Source organism: Gracilinanus agilis, chromosome 3, assembly GCF_016433145.1.
Source record: "Gracilinanus agilis isolate LMUSP501 chromosome 3, AgileGrace, whole genome shotgun sequence".
Classification (NCBI taxonomy): Eukaryota; Metazoa; Chordata; class Mammalia; order Didelphimorphia; family Didelphidae; genus Gracilinanus; species Gracilinanus agilis.
The window spans coordinates 81,908,221-81,926,350 of NC_058132.1; the positions used below are offsets into that span (position 1 = coordinate 81,908,221).

An 18,130-nucleotide genomic window follows, 5' to 3' on the forward strand; every position below is an offset into this window, starting at 1 on the left:
AAAAAAAAAAAAAAAAAAAAAAAAACAAGTGCATCCTACCCTTTTCCCCCTTTAAAAAGGCAGACCTTAGAGATTAAGTAAATTCATAATTGTGAAGGGCTTTGAAACAATTCATGCTATGTAGTTGTTAAATGTTATTATCAAAATTAATCCTTGCAATGAGTATCTAGATGTTATCTCATAAAGTATCTTATTAATAAGATAAATAATGCACTACTTTAATGAAATCTTTAAAAGCTTTTTTTTTCCTTCCATAAGAGGAAGGAAAATAGGCCTCATATCTTAATAATAAAGTTATAATCTCAGTATTTCTCCCTTTCTCTCTCTTCTACCATTCTCCCCTTTTCTCTTTAGTAGGTTTAGCTCTTGTGTTTTTTCCTCAGCTCAGCCATCAACTGTAGGACATGGATGCCAAGTGAGTTAAGAGTTATTTTGTCACAAACAACATCTGGCACTGCTTTTGTTCTCTAGAAACAGATGCTGATGTGGATGTGCTTGGATTTCTCCAGTGTTCTTGTGAGAAGCTTCTTCCAGTTGTAGCTGCCTGCCAATTTCATAGTGACCCTTTTACTTTCTATATATAAAAGTATCAGGGCAATGCGAAGAAAACAGAAAGAGGGAACAGAAGAAACTAACCAAGTACATAATATCCAAGGACTCAAGTATTGAGCTTCTCACTATTCACTACTTCATTCACTTATTCATTCAGATCCATTGTCACTCAATATAAGAAAAATGTCAATTATTAGATACTAGAGCCAAATAATACGATCATTTTTCTCTCATTAACTTGACTTATATTCAATTGGGAATCTGAGGGACATGGATCCAAGTCTTGCATCTAGTAAATCATTCTTTTGTAAACTATGATAACTTATAGTCACTCTCTGGACCAGTTTTCCTAGTTGTACAATGAGAATGTCATCTTACATTAGAAACCACATGAATGTAGAAAACAAAATAAAAAGAAAGCCTAAAAAGGAGCAATTTAAGAAAAAATACTGGTTTGGGGGTTAGATTACATTGAGTTTGTGACCTGTCTCTTCTAGTCCCTACCTATGTGACATTCACATATGCCTTCTACTGGCTGCTTGGTTCCATCCCACACCAGCTCTTATAACCCTATATTCTAAAGTTGCTTCTATCTCTAATGTTATATATCTAATTATTCTTTTAGCTCTGATCATTTTCAGTGGATTGTCCAGCTCACATTCTTTACTTAGGGTCAGGGAAGTTGGACAGTAGAAAGACTTGGTCATGAAAACAGATACATTGGAGTTTGAGACCAACCACAATTACTGGCTATATGACCATGGATAAGTCACTTGGTTTCTGTCTCTTACAGTTTCATAAACTATAAAATTAAGGTCATAATAGCATTTAAACCCCCAAGATTACTATGATTATTAAATTAAATAAAATTGAAATAGCAATTAATAATAGTGTTGAGAACATATTAGACATGAAATAAATGCCTTCTTCTTTCCTTCCTTCCTTCCTTCCTTCCTTCCTTCCTTTCTTCTTTCCTTCCTATCTTCTTTCCTTCCTTCCTTTCCTCTTTCCTTCTTTCTGATAGGCTTCTACACGCAAAATCTTCTGTCATAATAATTTAAATTCAGATTTAGTCACTTTTGCCAGGATAGTAGATCCTTTTCTTTAACTTACTTATTGTTTCTAAGAATCATTATCACTGGTTCTGCTTTCTTTGCTACTATCTCTGCCCCCATTTATACCCCTCTTCGGGCTCATTCCATACCATTACTCAACATCATTTTACAATGACCATTCTCTTCTAACAAGATATTTCTAGGTGGTTAGTCTTCTTATCATTTTATCAATTTAAATTGCATTAAAGAATCCATATTACTATATGTTTTGCTTCTTCAATCAAAGGACTATTGGAACATTTCAAATTATTTGCAGCTGGTATTTTCTGTATGTGTTGTCACATCCTTGCATTTCTCCAAGGCAGAGTCTGTTCTTAGTAGAGAACTTTTCACTTAGTAAATAATTATTTTTCATTCATTCTGTTCTCACACACCTAGGAAGTTCTTTCCTAGCCATCCATGCTACCTTTTCTGCCACTTGAAACATGTCAGATAGCATCTTTGCTGCTCATGTCTAACTAAATGTGATACATGGGGAATATAGTCATCACATCCTCAGCTTCAAAAATATTTATTAATATTAATAAATATGTCAGACACTGTGGTAAGGGCTAGGGATCCAAAGGACAGACAGAAGATAGTCTCTCCTCTCAAAGAGTTTAATACTATGTATAAGTATATCAAAATGATGGATGGTGTAAGCACAAATCCTCCTTTGTGTCCTAAGAATGTTGAGCATATAGGCATGATTCAGGCATGCCTGGATGTACCAAAACATGAAGTCCAAGTTCTTTGTTTGCCTTAAGGAACTGGGATGAGTTCTGGAAACTGGATCCAAATTCCATTTCTACTGCTAACGATGCAGAATGTTGGATAAATAAGTTGGTCTTGTCAGGTGTTAGTTTCTCATCATTTCCTTACGGTTCCTCTTTGGAAAAGACAAGTAAGATTGGGCAAGATGACTTCTTGTCCAAACCTAATTTTCAGATTTACTTCATATGATCTCCATTCATGCTCTCCTTCAGTTAAATGCATAGATCAAGTATTCCTCAAAATAAATATTCCATTTATTGCTTCCAAACCCATGCACATACTGTACATTTTGCTTAAATTTTTATCAATTTCTCACCTTCATTGCTTAGAATTTTTATCATTCTTCTAGGATTAGCTCAGAAACCCTATTATCTCTGAAGCTTTCTCTCATTCCCCTCATTCTCCCACTTCTTAGTATTCTTTATTTCAATCCCAGGATACTATAACATGGAGACAGCAGGGTGGAATTCCTGCAAGATACAGAGTCAAACCTCAACCCAGAATTCCAGGGGGCTCCCCTCTAGAGAATTCTGAGTGAGGGGGCACTTCGGTACAGTTAGGGGCAGTTGGTTCTTAGGGTTGGAAGTGAGCAGATTACCCTGCTTGCTGATCCCAGTTCCTGATTGCTTTGGAGACCTTGTGGCAAAAGCCATTTTGGTTCTTCTCTGCTGCTAGCCTGTTTAGCTGAACTAGACCTTTCCAGCAATAGCACTATTGTTTCCACTTAGTAATTTAGATATTAGAAGTGTTTAATTTTAGGCTTTGAGGGCAAGGTAGTTATAAAGACTGCCTCTTCCTCCTGGGGGGAGGGGCTGTTTCTACCTAACAGTTCAGGGCTTCCCAGATCTTATCCTAATCCTTGACAAAATTTCCCTTCCTTCCCTTCCTCATTTATCAGTATATCTTCACCTTTTGGGGGCAGTACCTGTCTATTATTTTGGGAATACTCACATCCATCTTCAGCTAAGATTACTTCAGCTGTCTGGCACATACAAGTCAGATTCATCTGACCCTGATAACTGCAAGACATCAAGCTTCTCCTACTATACCTTAGTCTAACCTGTGGGGAAAATAAGTTGAGAAAAGTCAACATCATTAGAGAATTGCCTTGCCTAGCCTTGCCAGAAGAGTTCAGATCAAGCCTCCATTTCCAACTGATTTCTAACTGCTTGTTGGGAGGGGGAGAAGGAGCACTAAGCCAGTTAATGCCCCTCCCTCTTCACTCAAGCCTGTTAGTGGGGGAGGAGTGAGTCTAGCAAGTTACTGATATCTGGCCATCCCTTCAGCTTCTCAAAACACTGTTTCATACAAATATAACAATATAGATACATATAGAAAGTGTCTGAGGCCAAATCTGAACCCAGTTCCTTCTGACTCCAAGACTGGCACTGTATCCACTGAGTTACCTAGCTGTCCCTTCCAAATTGCTTAGCAAAATGATTGGACCAATTCACAGCTCCACCAACCAAGGCATGGGTTCTCAAAGCATGGTTTTCTGACTCAATGGAATTCCTGAAACTCTTTCAGGTGCTCCACGAAGTCAAAACTAGTTTGTTTGGGTTTTTTTTTTTTTGTCATAATACTGAGATGTTATTTACTTATTTAAAAATTACCCTTCTTTGCCAGCTACATATTTGTGTGAGACTGCATGTTTTTTATTTACTTCAACCAAAACAATATATCACAACAGTTTGAATGTAGAAGCAGATAGAAGAATCCAGTTTCTTCTGTTAAGTCAGACATTAAAGAGATTTGCAGTGATATGTATAACATTTTTGGCTTGGAAAATACAATGTTTTTCATTAAAAGTGTTATTTGTGCTAACATTAGTAGCCTTATTATTGTTGTTTTAAATTGAATTAATAAATACTTTCATATACAGTAAATATGGATAGATAGAACCCAAAGAAATAGAAGCTCTTTGGAGTCCTCAATAATTTTTGAGTATTAAGACCAAAAAGTTTGATAATCACTGCATTAGAGTAGTCATCTTATCATAACTCCTCCCATCACTGACTTTTTTGTCATCTTTATCAGTTTTCTGTGTGTAAGGTGAATTACCTTTTTAGGAACTCCTTTTATTCGTATTTATTAAGCATGTTTTCCAGTCATCATTCTAGTTACTGTCTTTGGACACACTCTAGGTCTTCCATGTTTTTGCCAAAATATGATGCCCAGAAGTAAATGCAACGCCCCAGTGTATTTGATCTAAGCAAAGTAGAGTAAGATAATCATCTACCTCCATTACCCTCTATCTTCTATCTTCTCCTTTAGTCCCCAAGCTGGGGCCCTCTGACAAAAGCAGACATTCCTTGGGGCTAGATCTCTCAGTGGGTAGGGAACTGATCCTGTTAGTGACCCTTTCCAACTACTGTCTAGCCAGGGGACTATTCAGTTTTTTGACTTCCTCATCACACTATTGACTCACATATATAAAGCACCCAGCTTTCTCCACAAACTGTTGGCTCCATCCAATTTTTTGTGGAGTTCATTTTTGGAAATCTAGAGGATTTTACAATTATCCCTACCAAATCTCAGATCAAACAACAACAACAACAAAAGTCTGAGATATTTGGGGGGGGGGGGGAAGGAGAGGAGGAGATTCCAGACTCTGGTCATCTAATGTGTCAACTATTCCCCTAAGCTACTTCTTATCTGCCAATTTGATAAGCATGCTATCTCTACTTTCATTCAAATCACTGATAAAAATGTTGAACTGCCTCGAGGCAGGAACAGATTCCCAGAGCACCGTTAGACTGCCTTTCAAGTTAACACTGACCCATTATACAGCTCACCTAACTGTATTATTTATCACCTAGCCCAGGTCTCTATTTTATCTAACAGCATAAGTAGGAGAAACTTTGTCACATGCTTTGCTGAAAGTTAGGCAAACAGTTATGCTGAATTTCCCTGATCTAGTCTTATAATTCTGTGGCAGACTAAGTAATGAACATGAATTTAGGAAGACTTGACTTTAAATCACAGATGCTTGCTAGTTGTGTGACCTTGGGCTAGTCACTTCTTTAATGGGTTTACCACCCTTGTTCTGTGCCTGTTGTTCTAACTCAGCCTTAGATTTACCTTTTTTGCCAGTATTTCTCATGTATGAAAGTACAGCCACATTGCCAGTAATATTAGGACTAGGAGGTTGACCATAAACACCACCATTCTGCATATATAACTCTAAATTATTCACTTTGATTTGCAACTTTCGTAACATCTGCTTAGTCTCTGAATCCCTACAACACCAGGTCACTATGATCTTACAACAATAAGTGACATGAAAGAACATCCACCTCAATTTATAAATAATATAGCCAGTAAGGACAATGATTGGTGTGTGTGATATTACATCCAGAACATTAAGAGTAAGAATGGGTTGGGCCATTTCAATATCTAACATACCCCTATAATACCTGGGTATGATTTTGAACCACAGGTATGGAATAGCTAACACTCCTTGCCACAACCCCAAGATGATATAATCTATCCAATCCTCCAGCATCATTGTTCCCAGCATTGCCCAAACCGACCAGTTGTGTACAATATCAGTGGTATTATTAGTCACAATTACTGACTAATAACAACAATTAATAACAATAAGCAATAACAATTATAATTACAATTAGGCACAAACAACAAAGAGCAAAACACACAAAAAAAAATGGTGAAAAACCCTTAATCTGGGGCCACTCTGGCCCTGTGAGTAACTTGGCTTCACCCAGAGATTTTATGAATGACCTTGAGTGGAGGGTGAAACCACCCCCCCATGGAATGTTCAGAGCTTCTCAGTTTCCAGTGTAGCTCTGACTATCCAAGAGACACTTCCTGTCCACCTCCCTGTTACCCAGCCATCTGGAGTGTCAAAATGTTAAGGGAGAAACCAGGGAAAGGTGCCTTAAACAGTAAATATGGGTCCAGGTGGGTGTGTGGGAGACAGGAATGACAGGAAGGGGCCCAACAAGTAGGGAGACTGGGTTATAACGGCTGTTTGGATGTCTGTAACAGAAATGGCTGTTGGCCTCCAACTGCCACCCAGCATCAACAAGACAGAGCCTATGGAAGCTGATAAGTAAAGGCAAGAGTTTAACAACACATTTTAATCAGGGACAAACTAAGGTAAAGGATGGGAATTGGAGTTTTCTACACTAAAAGACTAAGGGCAAACCACAGGGTCAAGGGAAAGGGACTTAACTACACTCTTCTAAGATCTAAGCAAGACAGGGCCCAAAGAAAGCAGTACTGGAGTCACAAGGGGAAAGTTCTTCCCAACCTGGTTCCACCCAGGTTTGGTCAGCTTGGCTAAGGACCTGAGGATGGCTTTACTTGGGATCTCACGGCTAATCCAGGGATGGTTTCAGGATGCCAGGAGTCAACTCCACCAGATCAGGTGATCCAAGGTACCCAGGTAGGGAGAGAAAGTTTGCAATGCTGCCCACCAGATCACAAACCACTTCCCTACTCGGTGCTGCTCTGCAGGTCTGATGTCCTCTGCTGTAAGCCTTCACCACTCTCCAGGATCCCAGGGAATCTGGATACAACTCCCCTAGCTCTGAGATCTCCCAGGGTCAGCAACAGTTTTTTTCCCAATCCCCACGGAGTCTCTCTCAGGCACAAGCCACTTCCTGCTTCCCCATTCCATGTGGAATTCTCCAGCCCTTCCTGCTAGGTCCACATTAACTATATATAAACTAATACCTAAATAATCCTCACAACAACATGAATTTAGGAAGACTTGATTTTAAATCACAGATGCTTGCTAGTTGTGTGACCTTGGGCTAGTCACTTAACTTCTGTCTGCCTCAGTTTCCTTAATCTATAAAATGAAGAGTATGAGTACTTATCTCCTAGGGTGGTTCTGAGTAGGAAATGAAATAATATTTGTAAAGCAGTGTCATAGAAATGCTAGTCACTAGTATTATTACTAATTGTTATCACCCTGGACAAATCACTTAACTTCTTTCAGTATGTTTCCTCTTTTGTAAAATAGGGATAAAAATAGCACCTACCTCTCAGGTTGTTGTGGGGATCAAATGAAATCACATGTAAAATGCTTTGCAAACCTTAAGGTACTCTATAAATTCTAACTGCTAAGAAGGCTTTTATGATTTCTCTTTTTCATCCCTTTAAATATGAATTCTAGAAATTTGCCACATAAAGTCAAGTTCATTGGTCTACAATTTGCAGAATATGCCTGCTCTCTTTCTGGAAAGTTGAAATATTTGCCCTTCTACGGTCCTGCTAGGGTCTCCCTTTCTTTGAGATCTTTCTTAGAAGGGGAAGCTAGGTGGCTCAATTGATTGAGGGCCAGGCCTGGAGACCAGAGGTTTTGGGTTCAAATGTGACTTCAGATACTTCCTAGCTGTGTGACCCTGGGCAAGTTACTTAACACCAATTGCATAGCCCTTAAAGTTCTGCCTTGGAATCAATACATAGTATTGATGGAATATATATATAAGATGGAAGGTAAGGGTTGGTTTTTTTAAAAGATCTATCTCAGAGCATCCCCCCTCCCCAAATATAGTTATCACACTGACTTCTCTCCAATAGTGACACTGCTGGTCCCCCAATCTTGGTGACCCTCCAAGAGTGACCCTGCTGATCCCCAATAGTGAACTGGCCTGTCCCTCAATAGTGATCTTGTTGATCTTTCACTAGTGACCCTTCTGATTTCCCAATAGTGAACTGGCTGGTCTCCCAATCTTGGTGACCCTCCAAGAGTGACTCTGCTGATCTCCCAATAATGACCCTATTGTTCCGCCAAGTAATCTTGGTGATTCTCCAATAGTGACTCTTCTGATACTCCTATAGTGACCCTACTGGTCCTCCAAAAGTAATCCTGTTGACCCCCAATAATGACTCTGCTGAGCCTCCCCCGCTCCATGGTGATCCCCCCTAGAGGCCCACCTCCCCGCAGAGCCTTTTGGACGCCTGTGACCACGCTGAGGTTCTGCTATCCCTCCCAGCAGAGCGAGACGCCTTAGAGCCAGAGCCGGAGCCAGAGCCCCAAGGGAGCGGGAGCCGCCATGCCGCCGGGGCCCTCGCCCCCATCTCTGCTGCTGCTGCTGTTGCTGCTGGTGACCGGGCTGTGGGCGGCAGCCGGAGGTGGGGCTGGTGGGGCAGGATACGCGCAAGTGAAGTACGTGCAGCCCATGGTGAAAGGACCCGCCGGCCCCCCCTTCCGGGAGGGCAAGGGCCAATACCTGGGTAAGCAGCACGTCCGCCCGGCGCCTCCCGGCCCCTGGACCTTCCCCGCCCTGCCCCTCCCCTCGTCCCCAGGCCCTCCTTCAGCCCCTCCCCTTCCTCCTCCGCTCCTCCGCTCGGCCGCTTCTCTCCTTTGGTGCCTTTCTTTTGGTGCTCGTCCTGCTGCGCCCAGCTCCTTCCGCTCCTGTTTTCCTCCTCTTCATACTCTGCTCCGTCTTTGCTCATGACCCGTCTGGCTGAGGGGAGAGGCTGCCCGGGGGAAGGGTTGGGGGATTTGAACTTGACCTGGTGTCCAGAGTCACCCTGAGGGGCCGGACAGCTCCTGCTGCTGTTGGCGCCTCGGGCCTTGGACCGAACCACCCCAGTTACTGCCCTCGGGGGTTGGCGGTCCCACCTCTCCCTCAGCAAAGTGGGCGGAACCTCTGACGTTAGCGGAGGGCTTTCTCCCCTTCACTCTGCGGCCCGGGACGGGGCTTCCGGTAGTGTCCGCACACACGTACACCTGCAGCCTTGGTAGGAGGGCGGGCCAGGCCCACGGCTGGCCTTGAGTGGCAGTTCCCTCCCCCTGAGAGAGCTCAGCCCCCGGGAACGGCTGCTTGGGTCAGAGAGCCCCAGCTCGGGGTGTGAGGGTGGAGGCTCAGCGGAAAGAGCGTCTCGAGTTCTAGGGCTGCTGCTGCTTCCCTCTCCACTGAACACTCTACAGCGGGCCCATTGGAGTCCGGGGAAATGTGCCATGTCCGTCCGTGCTCTGACAATGTCCTGAGGTTCCCCTCCCTGCTGGTCGGGTCTTTTCTTTCCCTAACTTCTTGCCTCGAATCTTTGGGGAGGAAAGGAAGAGGTGCGAGTGGGGGGGATGGGTGTGATCTTATTTCCAAAGCCTCTGACTGGGCACTCCTGTCTGTTTCTTTCCTCAGAACTGCCACCGCCAATGTTGCCAATGGACCTGAAAGGAGAACCTGGTCCACCTGGGAAGCCTGGCCCCCGGGGCCCTCCAGGCCCTCCTGGCTACCCAGGAAAGCCAGGGACAGGCAAGCCAGGCCTGCATGGCCAGCCAGGTCCTGCTGGCCCTCCTGGCTTCTCTAGGGTGGGGAAGCCAGGTGTCCCCGGTGTCCCAGGCAAAGTGGGCAGCAAGGGGGAACCAGGTCCTAAGGGTGAGCCAGGCCTTCGGGGGGACCAAGGCCTTCGAGGACTGCCAGGGCCCCCTGGACTTCCAGGCCCATCAGGCATTGCTGTCACTGGCAAACCAGGCCCACAGGGTGCTCTGGGTCCACAAGGCTTTAGGGGGGAACCAGGACCCAGAGGAGAACCAGGACCTCGAGGAGAAAGGGGCCTCAAGGGTGACAATGGGGTGGGCACACCAGGCCAGCCAGGTGTCCCAGGCAATGGGGGTCCCCCTGGCCCTCCAGGTCCTCCGGGCCCCATGGGTTTGGGCAAACCAGGCCTGGATGGGATTCCAGGTGCCCCAGGAGATAAAGGAGCCACTGGGGCCCCTGGGGGACCAGGACAAACTGGGGAACCAGGGGCCCTGGGGCCAAGGGGACCTCCAGGACTAGATGGCATTGGGGTGCCTGGAGCAGTAGGTGTGCCTGGGCCCCAGGGGCCTGTGGGTGCAAAGGGGGAACCTGGGATCAGGGGCCTTCCTGGTTTGCCAGGCCCTACAGGCTATGGGAAGCCAGGGCTCCCAGGTCTCAAAGGAGAAAGGGGCCCAGCAGGGGTCCCTGGAGGGCTGGGTGACACAGGTGAGCCAGGAGAGGATGGTGAGCCAGGTGAGCCAGGGCCTCAGGGCCTTACAGGCCCTCCTGGCCTTCCTGGATCCATGGGACTACCAGGGAGGCATGGGCTACCAGGTCCTAAAGGGGAGGCAGGACCAAGTGGGCCTCCAGGGGTGCCTGGGATCCGAGGAGATCAGGGGCCAAGTGGTATTGTGGGAAAACCTGGAGTTGTTGGAGAGAGAGGATTACCTGGGACACAGGGACCTCCAGGGCCAAGTGGGCCCAAGGGAGAGCCAGGCATTGTTGGGCTTCCTGGGGGGCCAGGGGCAGCAGGAGGGCTGGGACAGAAAGGGGAGGTAGGTCTCCCAGGCCAGCCTGGTCTGAGGGGACCCTCAGGGATTCCTGGACTTCAGGGACCATCAGGTCCCATCGGGCCCCAGGGTCTTCCAGGCCTGAAAGGGGAGCCAGGCCTCCAAGGTCCCCCAGGGGAAGGAAGGGTGGGAGAACCAGGCTTAGCTGGACCTACAGGGCCCCCTGGCATCCCTGGAAACCCAGGTCTCAATGGTCCCCCAGGGCCTCCAGGGCCCCCGGGTCCACCTGGGCCCCCGGGGAGTTTGGACGAGATGGGTATTGCAGGGCTGCACTTGCCCAATGGTGGGGTTGAGGGGGCAGTGCTGGGCAATGGCAGAGGGGCCAAGCCCCAGTCTGGCCTTGGGGAACTTTCAGTCGGCGTTGCCCCAGCCTTTACTGCTGTGCTCACTTCACCCTTCCCAGCTTCAGGGATGCCAGTCAAGTTTGACCGGACATTGTACAATGGCCACAGTGGTTACAACCCTGCCACAGGCATCTTCACTTGCCCCATTGGTGGTGTCTATTACTTTGCTTACCACGTGCATGTCAAGGGCACCAGCGTCTGGGTGGCTCTCTATAAGAACAATGTTCCTGCCACCTACACTTATGATGAGTACAAGAAAGGCTACCTGGACCAGGCGTCAGGAGGGGCTGTGCTGGAGCTGCGCACTAATGACCAGGTGTGGGTGCAGATGCCCTCAGACCAAGCCAACGGCCTCTATTCCACCGAGTACATCCACTCGTCCTTCTCTGGCTTCTTGCTCTGCCCCACATAACAGGCCAGGGACCCACGGCCACCAACTACCCCTCCCACACCCATCTTTAGTAGTAGTGTTATTTTTTAATTAAAAGCAAAGGACCAGATGGTTAGAGAAGACACTGGGAGATGGCAGTGGCTAGAGGAGACCTGCTTTCTTCTTCCGATTGTTTCTGAAAGAGACTGATCCTTGAGGAGGCTTTGCAAAGGTGGGACTGCCTCCCTTCTCCCTCTTCCTCCTGGGACTGGGGCTGAAGATGGTGCTGAACTGAAGGAGACTGCCACTGAGATGATGAGTATAACTCACGCTCAGGGCATGTGGCTCCTGGCTTCCAGGCCTTATTGGAATTGCTCCATTCCTATTCCAAGGCCTTGGGGACTCATGGGCCTTCTATACACGTGCCGTGGGATGGAGACTCACTGACCATTCTTGGAAATCTGCCTCTCCATCCCTGGGTTTCTCTTCTGGGTGACAAAGCAGGGGGCCTCTCACATTCAGACTGCACTGAGGATAAAAGAAGCTTCTCATCCCAACTGCCCCCAGCTTCCAATGTATGGGACTTCGGGCTCCAAGACAAGTTTTATTTTGGGAGAGAGAGGAAGACAAGCCCCTGGTTAACCTTCTGATTGAAATATGCTATGATGGATGGCCTGTGTGGTGTTCTCCTAGGACACAGTGCAATAGGTTCATTGTCTTTACTGGTCACCATCTTCCCCCAAATAGTAGTTCAGCTAGATGGGTGAGCAGTGATGGAGCTCCAGGTTGGTCCTGGCTGTCTTGCATGGCATTAATACTACACTTGTCCTTGCCTCCCCTAATCTCCCATAGTCCAAGCTCCTACTGGAAGAAAGGGAGGAAAAATGTAGAGACAGCAATAAGAAAAATCCACTCCCAAATGAGCTCTTAAAGGTACAGGAAGACAAGGCACCTAGACATGGGAGGTGAAAGACACCTCCAAAGCCGCTAGGTGTAACATATTCAGTATTGGGATCCTGCATTTAATCTGTCTCCACCAGGCCCAGGACTTCCATGTAAGGCTATGCCACTGTAGCCCCTGCTTCCATGAGTGCAGGGGAGCAGCCAGTCTGCTAGATTGACTGGAATCTAGGTATTTATTGGATTCTTCACTCCCACCTCACTTTACTGAATAAGAGCCATGAAGCAAGACCCTCTCCCATTTCATTTTGGTGTTCTATGTGATCTTAAGGTCCAGAAAAATAAAGAGCAGAAAGATTGGATGGTAACAGATGTTAGTCTTGGCAGCCACATCTGGAAAGAGGACCGAAGACAGTTGGGTCATTTTCTTCCAGGCTTCTAATTTCAAGTCTGCATTCACAAAGAGGGCAGGAGAGGAACTTTCTCTGGTCCTGCCAAGTTTGTTCCTGGGTGATGGCTGCAGCATATTCTCTTGTCACCAGGTCTAGTCTTAGTTTTGGAAGGTGGGGAAGGAAAGGGGACATGATGAAGGACAGCAAGGCTGGCGGTCGCTCGACCCCACTGTGAAGAGAGGAGGGGTTTCCCTTCAAATTGACAACTAAGTGCCCAGCAGCCCTATAAGCTAGTGTTGGTTCCTAAAACCAAGGGTCCTATGCCTGACCAATCTGACCATTTTGTTTATTCTATGTGTGAACCTTGGAATCACCTTAGAAACTGCTGGTGCTAGCTGCTTCAGAACACAGCATCTGTTGTAACAAAACTACTGCCAACTCCTGCTTGTTCTTCCAGGCTTTGGCTCACTTGAGGCCTTTGCTAACCTTTGTGTATCCTGACATCTCTCCCCACCTCTACCCCCTTTTTCCTTTCCACACAATCTAGGACATCTGAACCCAAAGGAAATCCAACTCATTATCTGGTACAAGGGTTGGGAAGAACCTGGGTGCAGAAGCTTGGGAAAAGGAAGGTCTGTGAGCCTTGAAGGATTTCTCACCCTTCTGGGCTTATCTGCTGGAAGCATCAAACCCCACTTATCCTTGTCAGTTGTCCCTTTCCTTTCCTGTTCCAAGACCACCCCCTCCCTTGGGCTGAAATGGCCAGGCTGGCAGGCATTGACTTACCCCAAATGGAGAGTCAAGGGCAGAAGGAAGCCATCCAGCTGGGAGACACTGTCCCTCACCACATGGTCCTGGCCAAATCTCTTTGCTGAAGCACTCAGCTGAGACTCCCAGCCATCAGGACTGTGGATTGGTCACTTTTAGAGGCCTTCTCAAGGGCCAACTTTGATCAAGTCTGTCAATTTTTGAAACTATGAAAACTGCATTACCCCCATGCATTTGTATATTCTAATTCTTATTGGGTTTTTTTTTTTAATGTTTAAAATATTTGCCTCTAGTATCTTCATCTCTAACCTGGTATATAGAGGGTTGTAGTTTTGTACATACCTATTCCATGCACTGTGTCAGAGCAAATTTGGTTAAAAAAAACAAACAAACACACTTGTGATAAACAAATGGGTTTCTCTTTGGAACTAAAATTACAGTACTTGACTGTATTGACACACCAATAAAATCTATTAAAACAGAGCATTGAGTGACATGTCCTTTTGTATTCAACACAAGCTCAGAGTCCTGGCTAGGCCCAGGGTTTCAGCCCAGTTCTCCTGCCTCTTGTCATTTCTCATCCCCATGAAGCTTTAAGCAAACTTGCTTGCCCCGAGCCCATATGGAGGCCCAGCCCCCATGCTAGGTTCTAGGACAGTCATTCGATACACTTAGGATGGTTCCAAGGTGGTAGGGGCTCGCACCCACACCCACAAAACCAACCTATTCTTAGGGCAATTCTGGGCCAGCTCAGAGAAGCAGCTGTTGACCTGCTGATGGCTAATCTGGGGCAGATACCAAACTTCTCCAGAGCATTCCATGGAGCTCTCTAGCAGCAGAGCATGACAGCTGGCGCAGTGGCTCTAACACAAGTTATTTCAACATCTGATGCAAATTATGAATGAAATCACTAAGCCTTTTTCCCCGGGGGATGGCAGAGTTGGCTCCAGTTTTCAAGTGTGGAGGATGGGGCCCAAGGTGAGCCAGCTGTCTAGGACTGCCCTCCTTCACAATGAGGACAAAGTGAATTCCCCATTATTGGGAGTCTTTAAACTGTGCCCTACAGACCATTTAGCCAAGATGTTGTGAGTGAATTTGTTCTTCAGGCAGGGGTTTGGCCCAGATGCCCTATAAGGTGCTCTATGAAAGCATTTTTGACAGCCCTCGCCTGGAGCAACCAGGGGTACTCATTTCCTCAAGGAGAGGTCTCCCTTCTTTGGGCCACGCAGATTTGGGGATAGCCAACTTGTGGCATTCTTTCCTCCTTGCCCTTTGGTCCCTTTTGAAAATTCATTTTGGTCTCTAAAAAGGCTCATCTGAGCCTAGAAACAGCTGTCATTGACATACACATTTTGTTCTTAGTGAGGGACAAATTGCTCTCCAAACTAGACCTCCTCACTATAGGGAGGGGGCTCAGATCTCACATTCTCAGCTCCGAGGGGGCAAGAGATTCCAGCAGGGCTGCAGCTTCCCAGAAAGGCCTGATAGCCTGATACATTCTTCCCTATCTAGGAATGAGATTCTCTGGGTAAATTCCCAAGTGCATCCATCCCTGCTTTGGGGCAAACCAACTTCTTCCTCTTGGAACCCAGCAAGGGCAAGTAAACAGGACCCTTGCAAGGCGAGATATTCCATCAGATAACCTGCAGATCTGAGCTTCTGATGAAACAGATGTAGCAGGGTTCTTGCTGCTTCACATGGAGTAATCCTGTGGCCACGGGTCACACAAATAATGATCTTGTCTGGCTCTGACTCTCATCAGGTGCCATTTCTGTTTCAACTATGGCTGCCCAAAGACAGGCTTCTATCCCTAGTCTGGTGAGCCTAAGAGGCTCGGTCTGGATCCTGATGGGCAGGAGAAACTTTATGGATCCACACTCTTTTCCATACTACCTCCCCTTGTAGACACCTAAGGCTAATTGGTTTTCAGATGCTAGGGGAAAACATTCTTGTGGTAGACGTGGTCCACTCCTCTGAGATCCACTGTGTGACACCTTATAAGAAAATCTCATAGAATGGGCACTCTTCTGACCTGCCCCACAAAGGTTCTCGGATCCTTTCAGAGAAATCTGCCTCCCTGTCACCTTGGGTTCCTAGCTTAGCCTGCCTTCTCCCTAGCACCCACTCCTGCTGGCATACAGGCAGAAGAGGCAAAGTATCCAGAGCCGAAGACCAAGTGTAGAAAAGTCTGCCAGTAACTTTATTGGGAGGCTGCATGATATCCAGAGGAAGCCATAGTGGGTGCCCACCCTAATAGAGCTGTTACCTCAACCAGGCAAAGAGGTCTTCTTTGGGGTCCAAGAGTTCCCCAAACTAACAACTTCAAGACTTTTAAGGTCTCTGGGCAGTGAGTCAGGCTTGGCCAGTCCAGGAAAGCAAACCTACTGAGACTAAGGAATAGGATTCCAGAGACCACATCTACCTCACCAGACCCATGGTTTCAATTATCTTCCATCCCTGCCAAGAGTCAGGAATTTCTCTTTTCAGTTCAGACCTGTTTCTGCCTTAGTCACGTAGGTCTCCTGTGAGGCCTGAGGATCTAGCTCTGGGGATCTGGAGGTCCCACCATCGTACGGGCCATACCGTATGTGGCCATACCAGAGGGCCATACCTATACCACTCACCAATGAAATACAGGATCCCTCTTCCCATCCCCCATTCTCATTCACCACACAAGGCCCCATACTTCAGGAGGGGCAGGCCTGTAAGCACAGGAGGCCCCAAGGCTTGCTCCCAGCCAAGTGCTGCTACCTGAATGTACACCGGCAACAACCCTCACAGGTCCTTGCTGAAGAGCTGATGCAGGTTCCGGGCCAGCACATCAGTCTCTTCGTAGCCCTCACAGCTTTGCTGCCAGCTCTCTGGAACCTGCTCCATGCCATAGTAGGCCCCAGCAATGGCCCCGGCCATAGTGGCGATAGTGTCGGTGTCCCCCCCCAGGGAGATGGAGTAGATGAGCGTCCTCTGGAGGTTGTTGAAGGTGGCAGGGATAGCTGGGTCAGGAGCCATGCAGCGCAGAAAGCAGTAAATGGCAGTGGGGACTGACTCGAAAGCTGCGATGCCATTCCCTGTGGAGGAAACATGGTCACGGGAACCGCATACATGCAGCCAAGGTCCACCTCAGGGCAAAGATTTTTCCCATCCACGGACAGGATTGGGCAACTTCACAAGCCTCATAAATTGGCTCAGAGGAGAGACAGAGTCAAGGCCAACCCAGTGGCCAAGACATTTAATTTGCTTAAATTATTTCTCTCGTGTTTTCTGCTAGGTAAGTCAAACTGGTGTACCACTGGTGGGCACTGGTAAAATGGCACTTTTTCTTGCAAAACTGAAATGAATGTAAAGGAACCTGAACCCCTGTCCCAGTTTCTCCACTTCAATCTCTGCAAGAGTCAAGTTTCTCCCCTGGGAGAAGTACTTGGTGGCAGAGATGCATCTGCTCTCCTCTCTGCCCCAGCCCTTGGGATGGCAAAGACAAGTCAGTGGGCACAGAAATATAGCTTATTCTCCATTTAGACCCTGAAGGATGGGGTCAGGCCCTATGCACCCAAGGAGAAGTGAAAGGGGAGGAGGAAAGCAGAGCCTCCAACCAACCCACCAAGCTCAGACAAGACTTCCTCCTTGGTCATTAAGCCCTGCTCCAAGAACTCCCCGATCTTCTTCAGTTTGTTCGAGTACGGCCGATCTTCCATGCCCAGCCTGGGAATCAAAGAGAGTCCATGGAGGTCATGGCTAATGTACACAGAGGCCAGATTTAGGAGAATGGAGGTCCTAGGTTACAATGCTGGGTGGCATGCAGAGGAAGAAGGGTGGGTAATAGAAAAAGAGATCCTTTCAAGGAAGAAAACATGCAGGCTGGGAAAGGAGGGGTAGAGGGGGTAATGGGGATATATGTGTATGAAGGGGTACACTGTGAGATCCAGGAAGTTCCAACAGGGCATCTCTTTCTTGGGCGGTGGGGGGGAGAGGGATTCTTTTCAATTTCTACTCAGTGCTTTCCATGAAAAAAAGGAAAATGAAAAAGAAACACATGCCAGTCTATTGCTATTACAGGCCCAGGCTTTCATGGCTTAGTTCACACTCACCCAATAGCATTCAAATGTCCATCCCTACTTACTCCCTCGCTTCCGATAGAGACCGGTCATCATTCTCCACCTCTTCCATGTGGTCCAAAAGCTGTTGGAGAAATTGCTCCCGGGACGATTCTCCTTGAAGGGCCAGGTGCACAGCCAGAGCCTGCAGGATGGCACCATTGTAGCCCAGCGAGGAGGCGTGGGTGAGTTGGGCTGAGAGCCGGGCAAACTGCAGAAAGGGGGGAATGGGAAGGGACAGGGAAAGAAATATTGTCATAGGAGCTGTGCCAGGGAACAGGATGGAGGCAGAATGGAATACTGTCATAGGAGCCATGCCAAGGAAAAGAGGAAAGGGAAGGAAGAACCCCTCCAGTGGTTAGCTCACACACCTTCTGAACATCTTTGGTGTTACTGTAGGCCAAGGAGATGCCAGCCACCCGCATGGCACCCCCATTGCCATAGGAACCCTTCCCATTGAACTGAGCCCGAGCTGGCTCAAAGACGTCTATGCATTTGGGGTTCAGCAGCTTTTTGAACACAGTAATCACTGCAGCACCATAGCCTCGATCAGGATCT

The 18,130-nt window shown here is 47.1% G+C and overlaps 2 protein-coding genes across 2 annotated transcripts in view; one reads left to right on the forward strand and one right to left on the reverse strand.

Moving 5' to 3' along the window:
* The window catches only part of COL8A2 (collagen type VIII alpha 2 chain), a 26,637-nt gene extending 14,988 nt beyond the window's left edge, over window positions 1–11,649 (forward strand). Inside the window, exons 2-3 of the mRNA XM_044668056.1 lie at window positions 8,387–8,627; window positions 9,539–11,649. Coding sequence (XP_044523991.1) covers window positions 8,447–8,627; window positions 9,539–11,463 — 2,106 coding nt within the window. The 5' untranslated portion in view covers window positions 8,387–8,446 and the 3' untranslated portion in view covers window positions 11,464–11,649. The remainder of the gene's footprint in view (window positions 1–8,386; window positions 8,628–9,538) is intronic.
* Window positions 11,650–15,658: 4,009 nt separating this feature from the next.
* ADPRS (ADP-ribosylserine hydrolase) overlaps window positions 15,659–18,130 on the reverse strand; it is an 8,445-nt gene continuing 5,973 nt past the window's right edge. Inside the window, 4 exon segments of the mRNA XM_044671505.1 lie at window positions 15,659–16,174; window positions 16,177–16,452; window positions 17,080–17,180; window positions 17,599–17,783. Of these exon segments, the coding sequence (XP_044527440.1) occupies window positions 15,987–16,174; window positions 16,177–16,452; window positions 17,080–17,180; window positions 17,599–17,783 (750 nt within the window). The 3' untranslated portion in view covers window positions 15,659–15,986.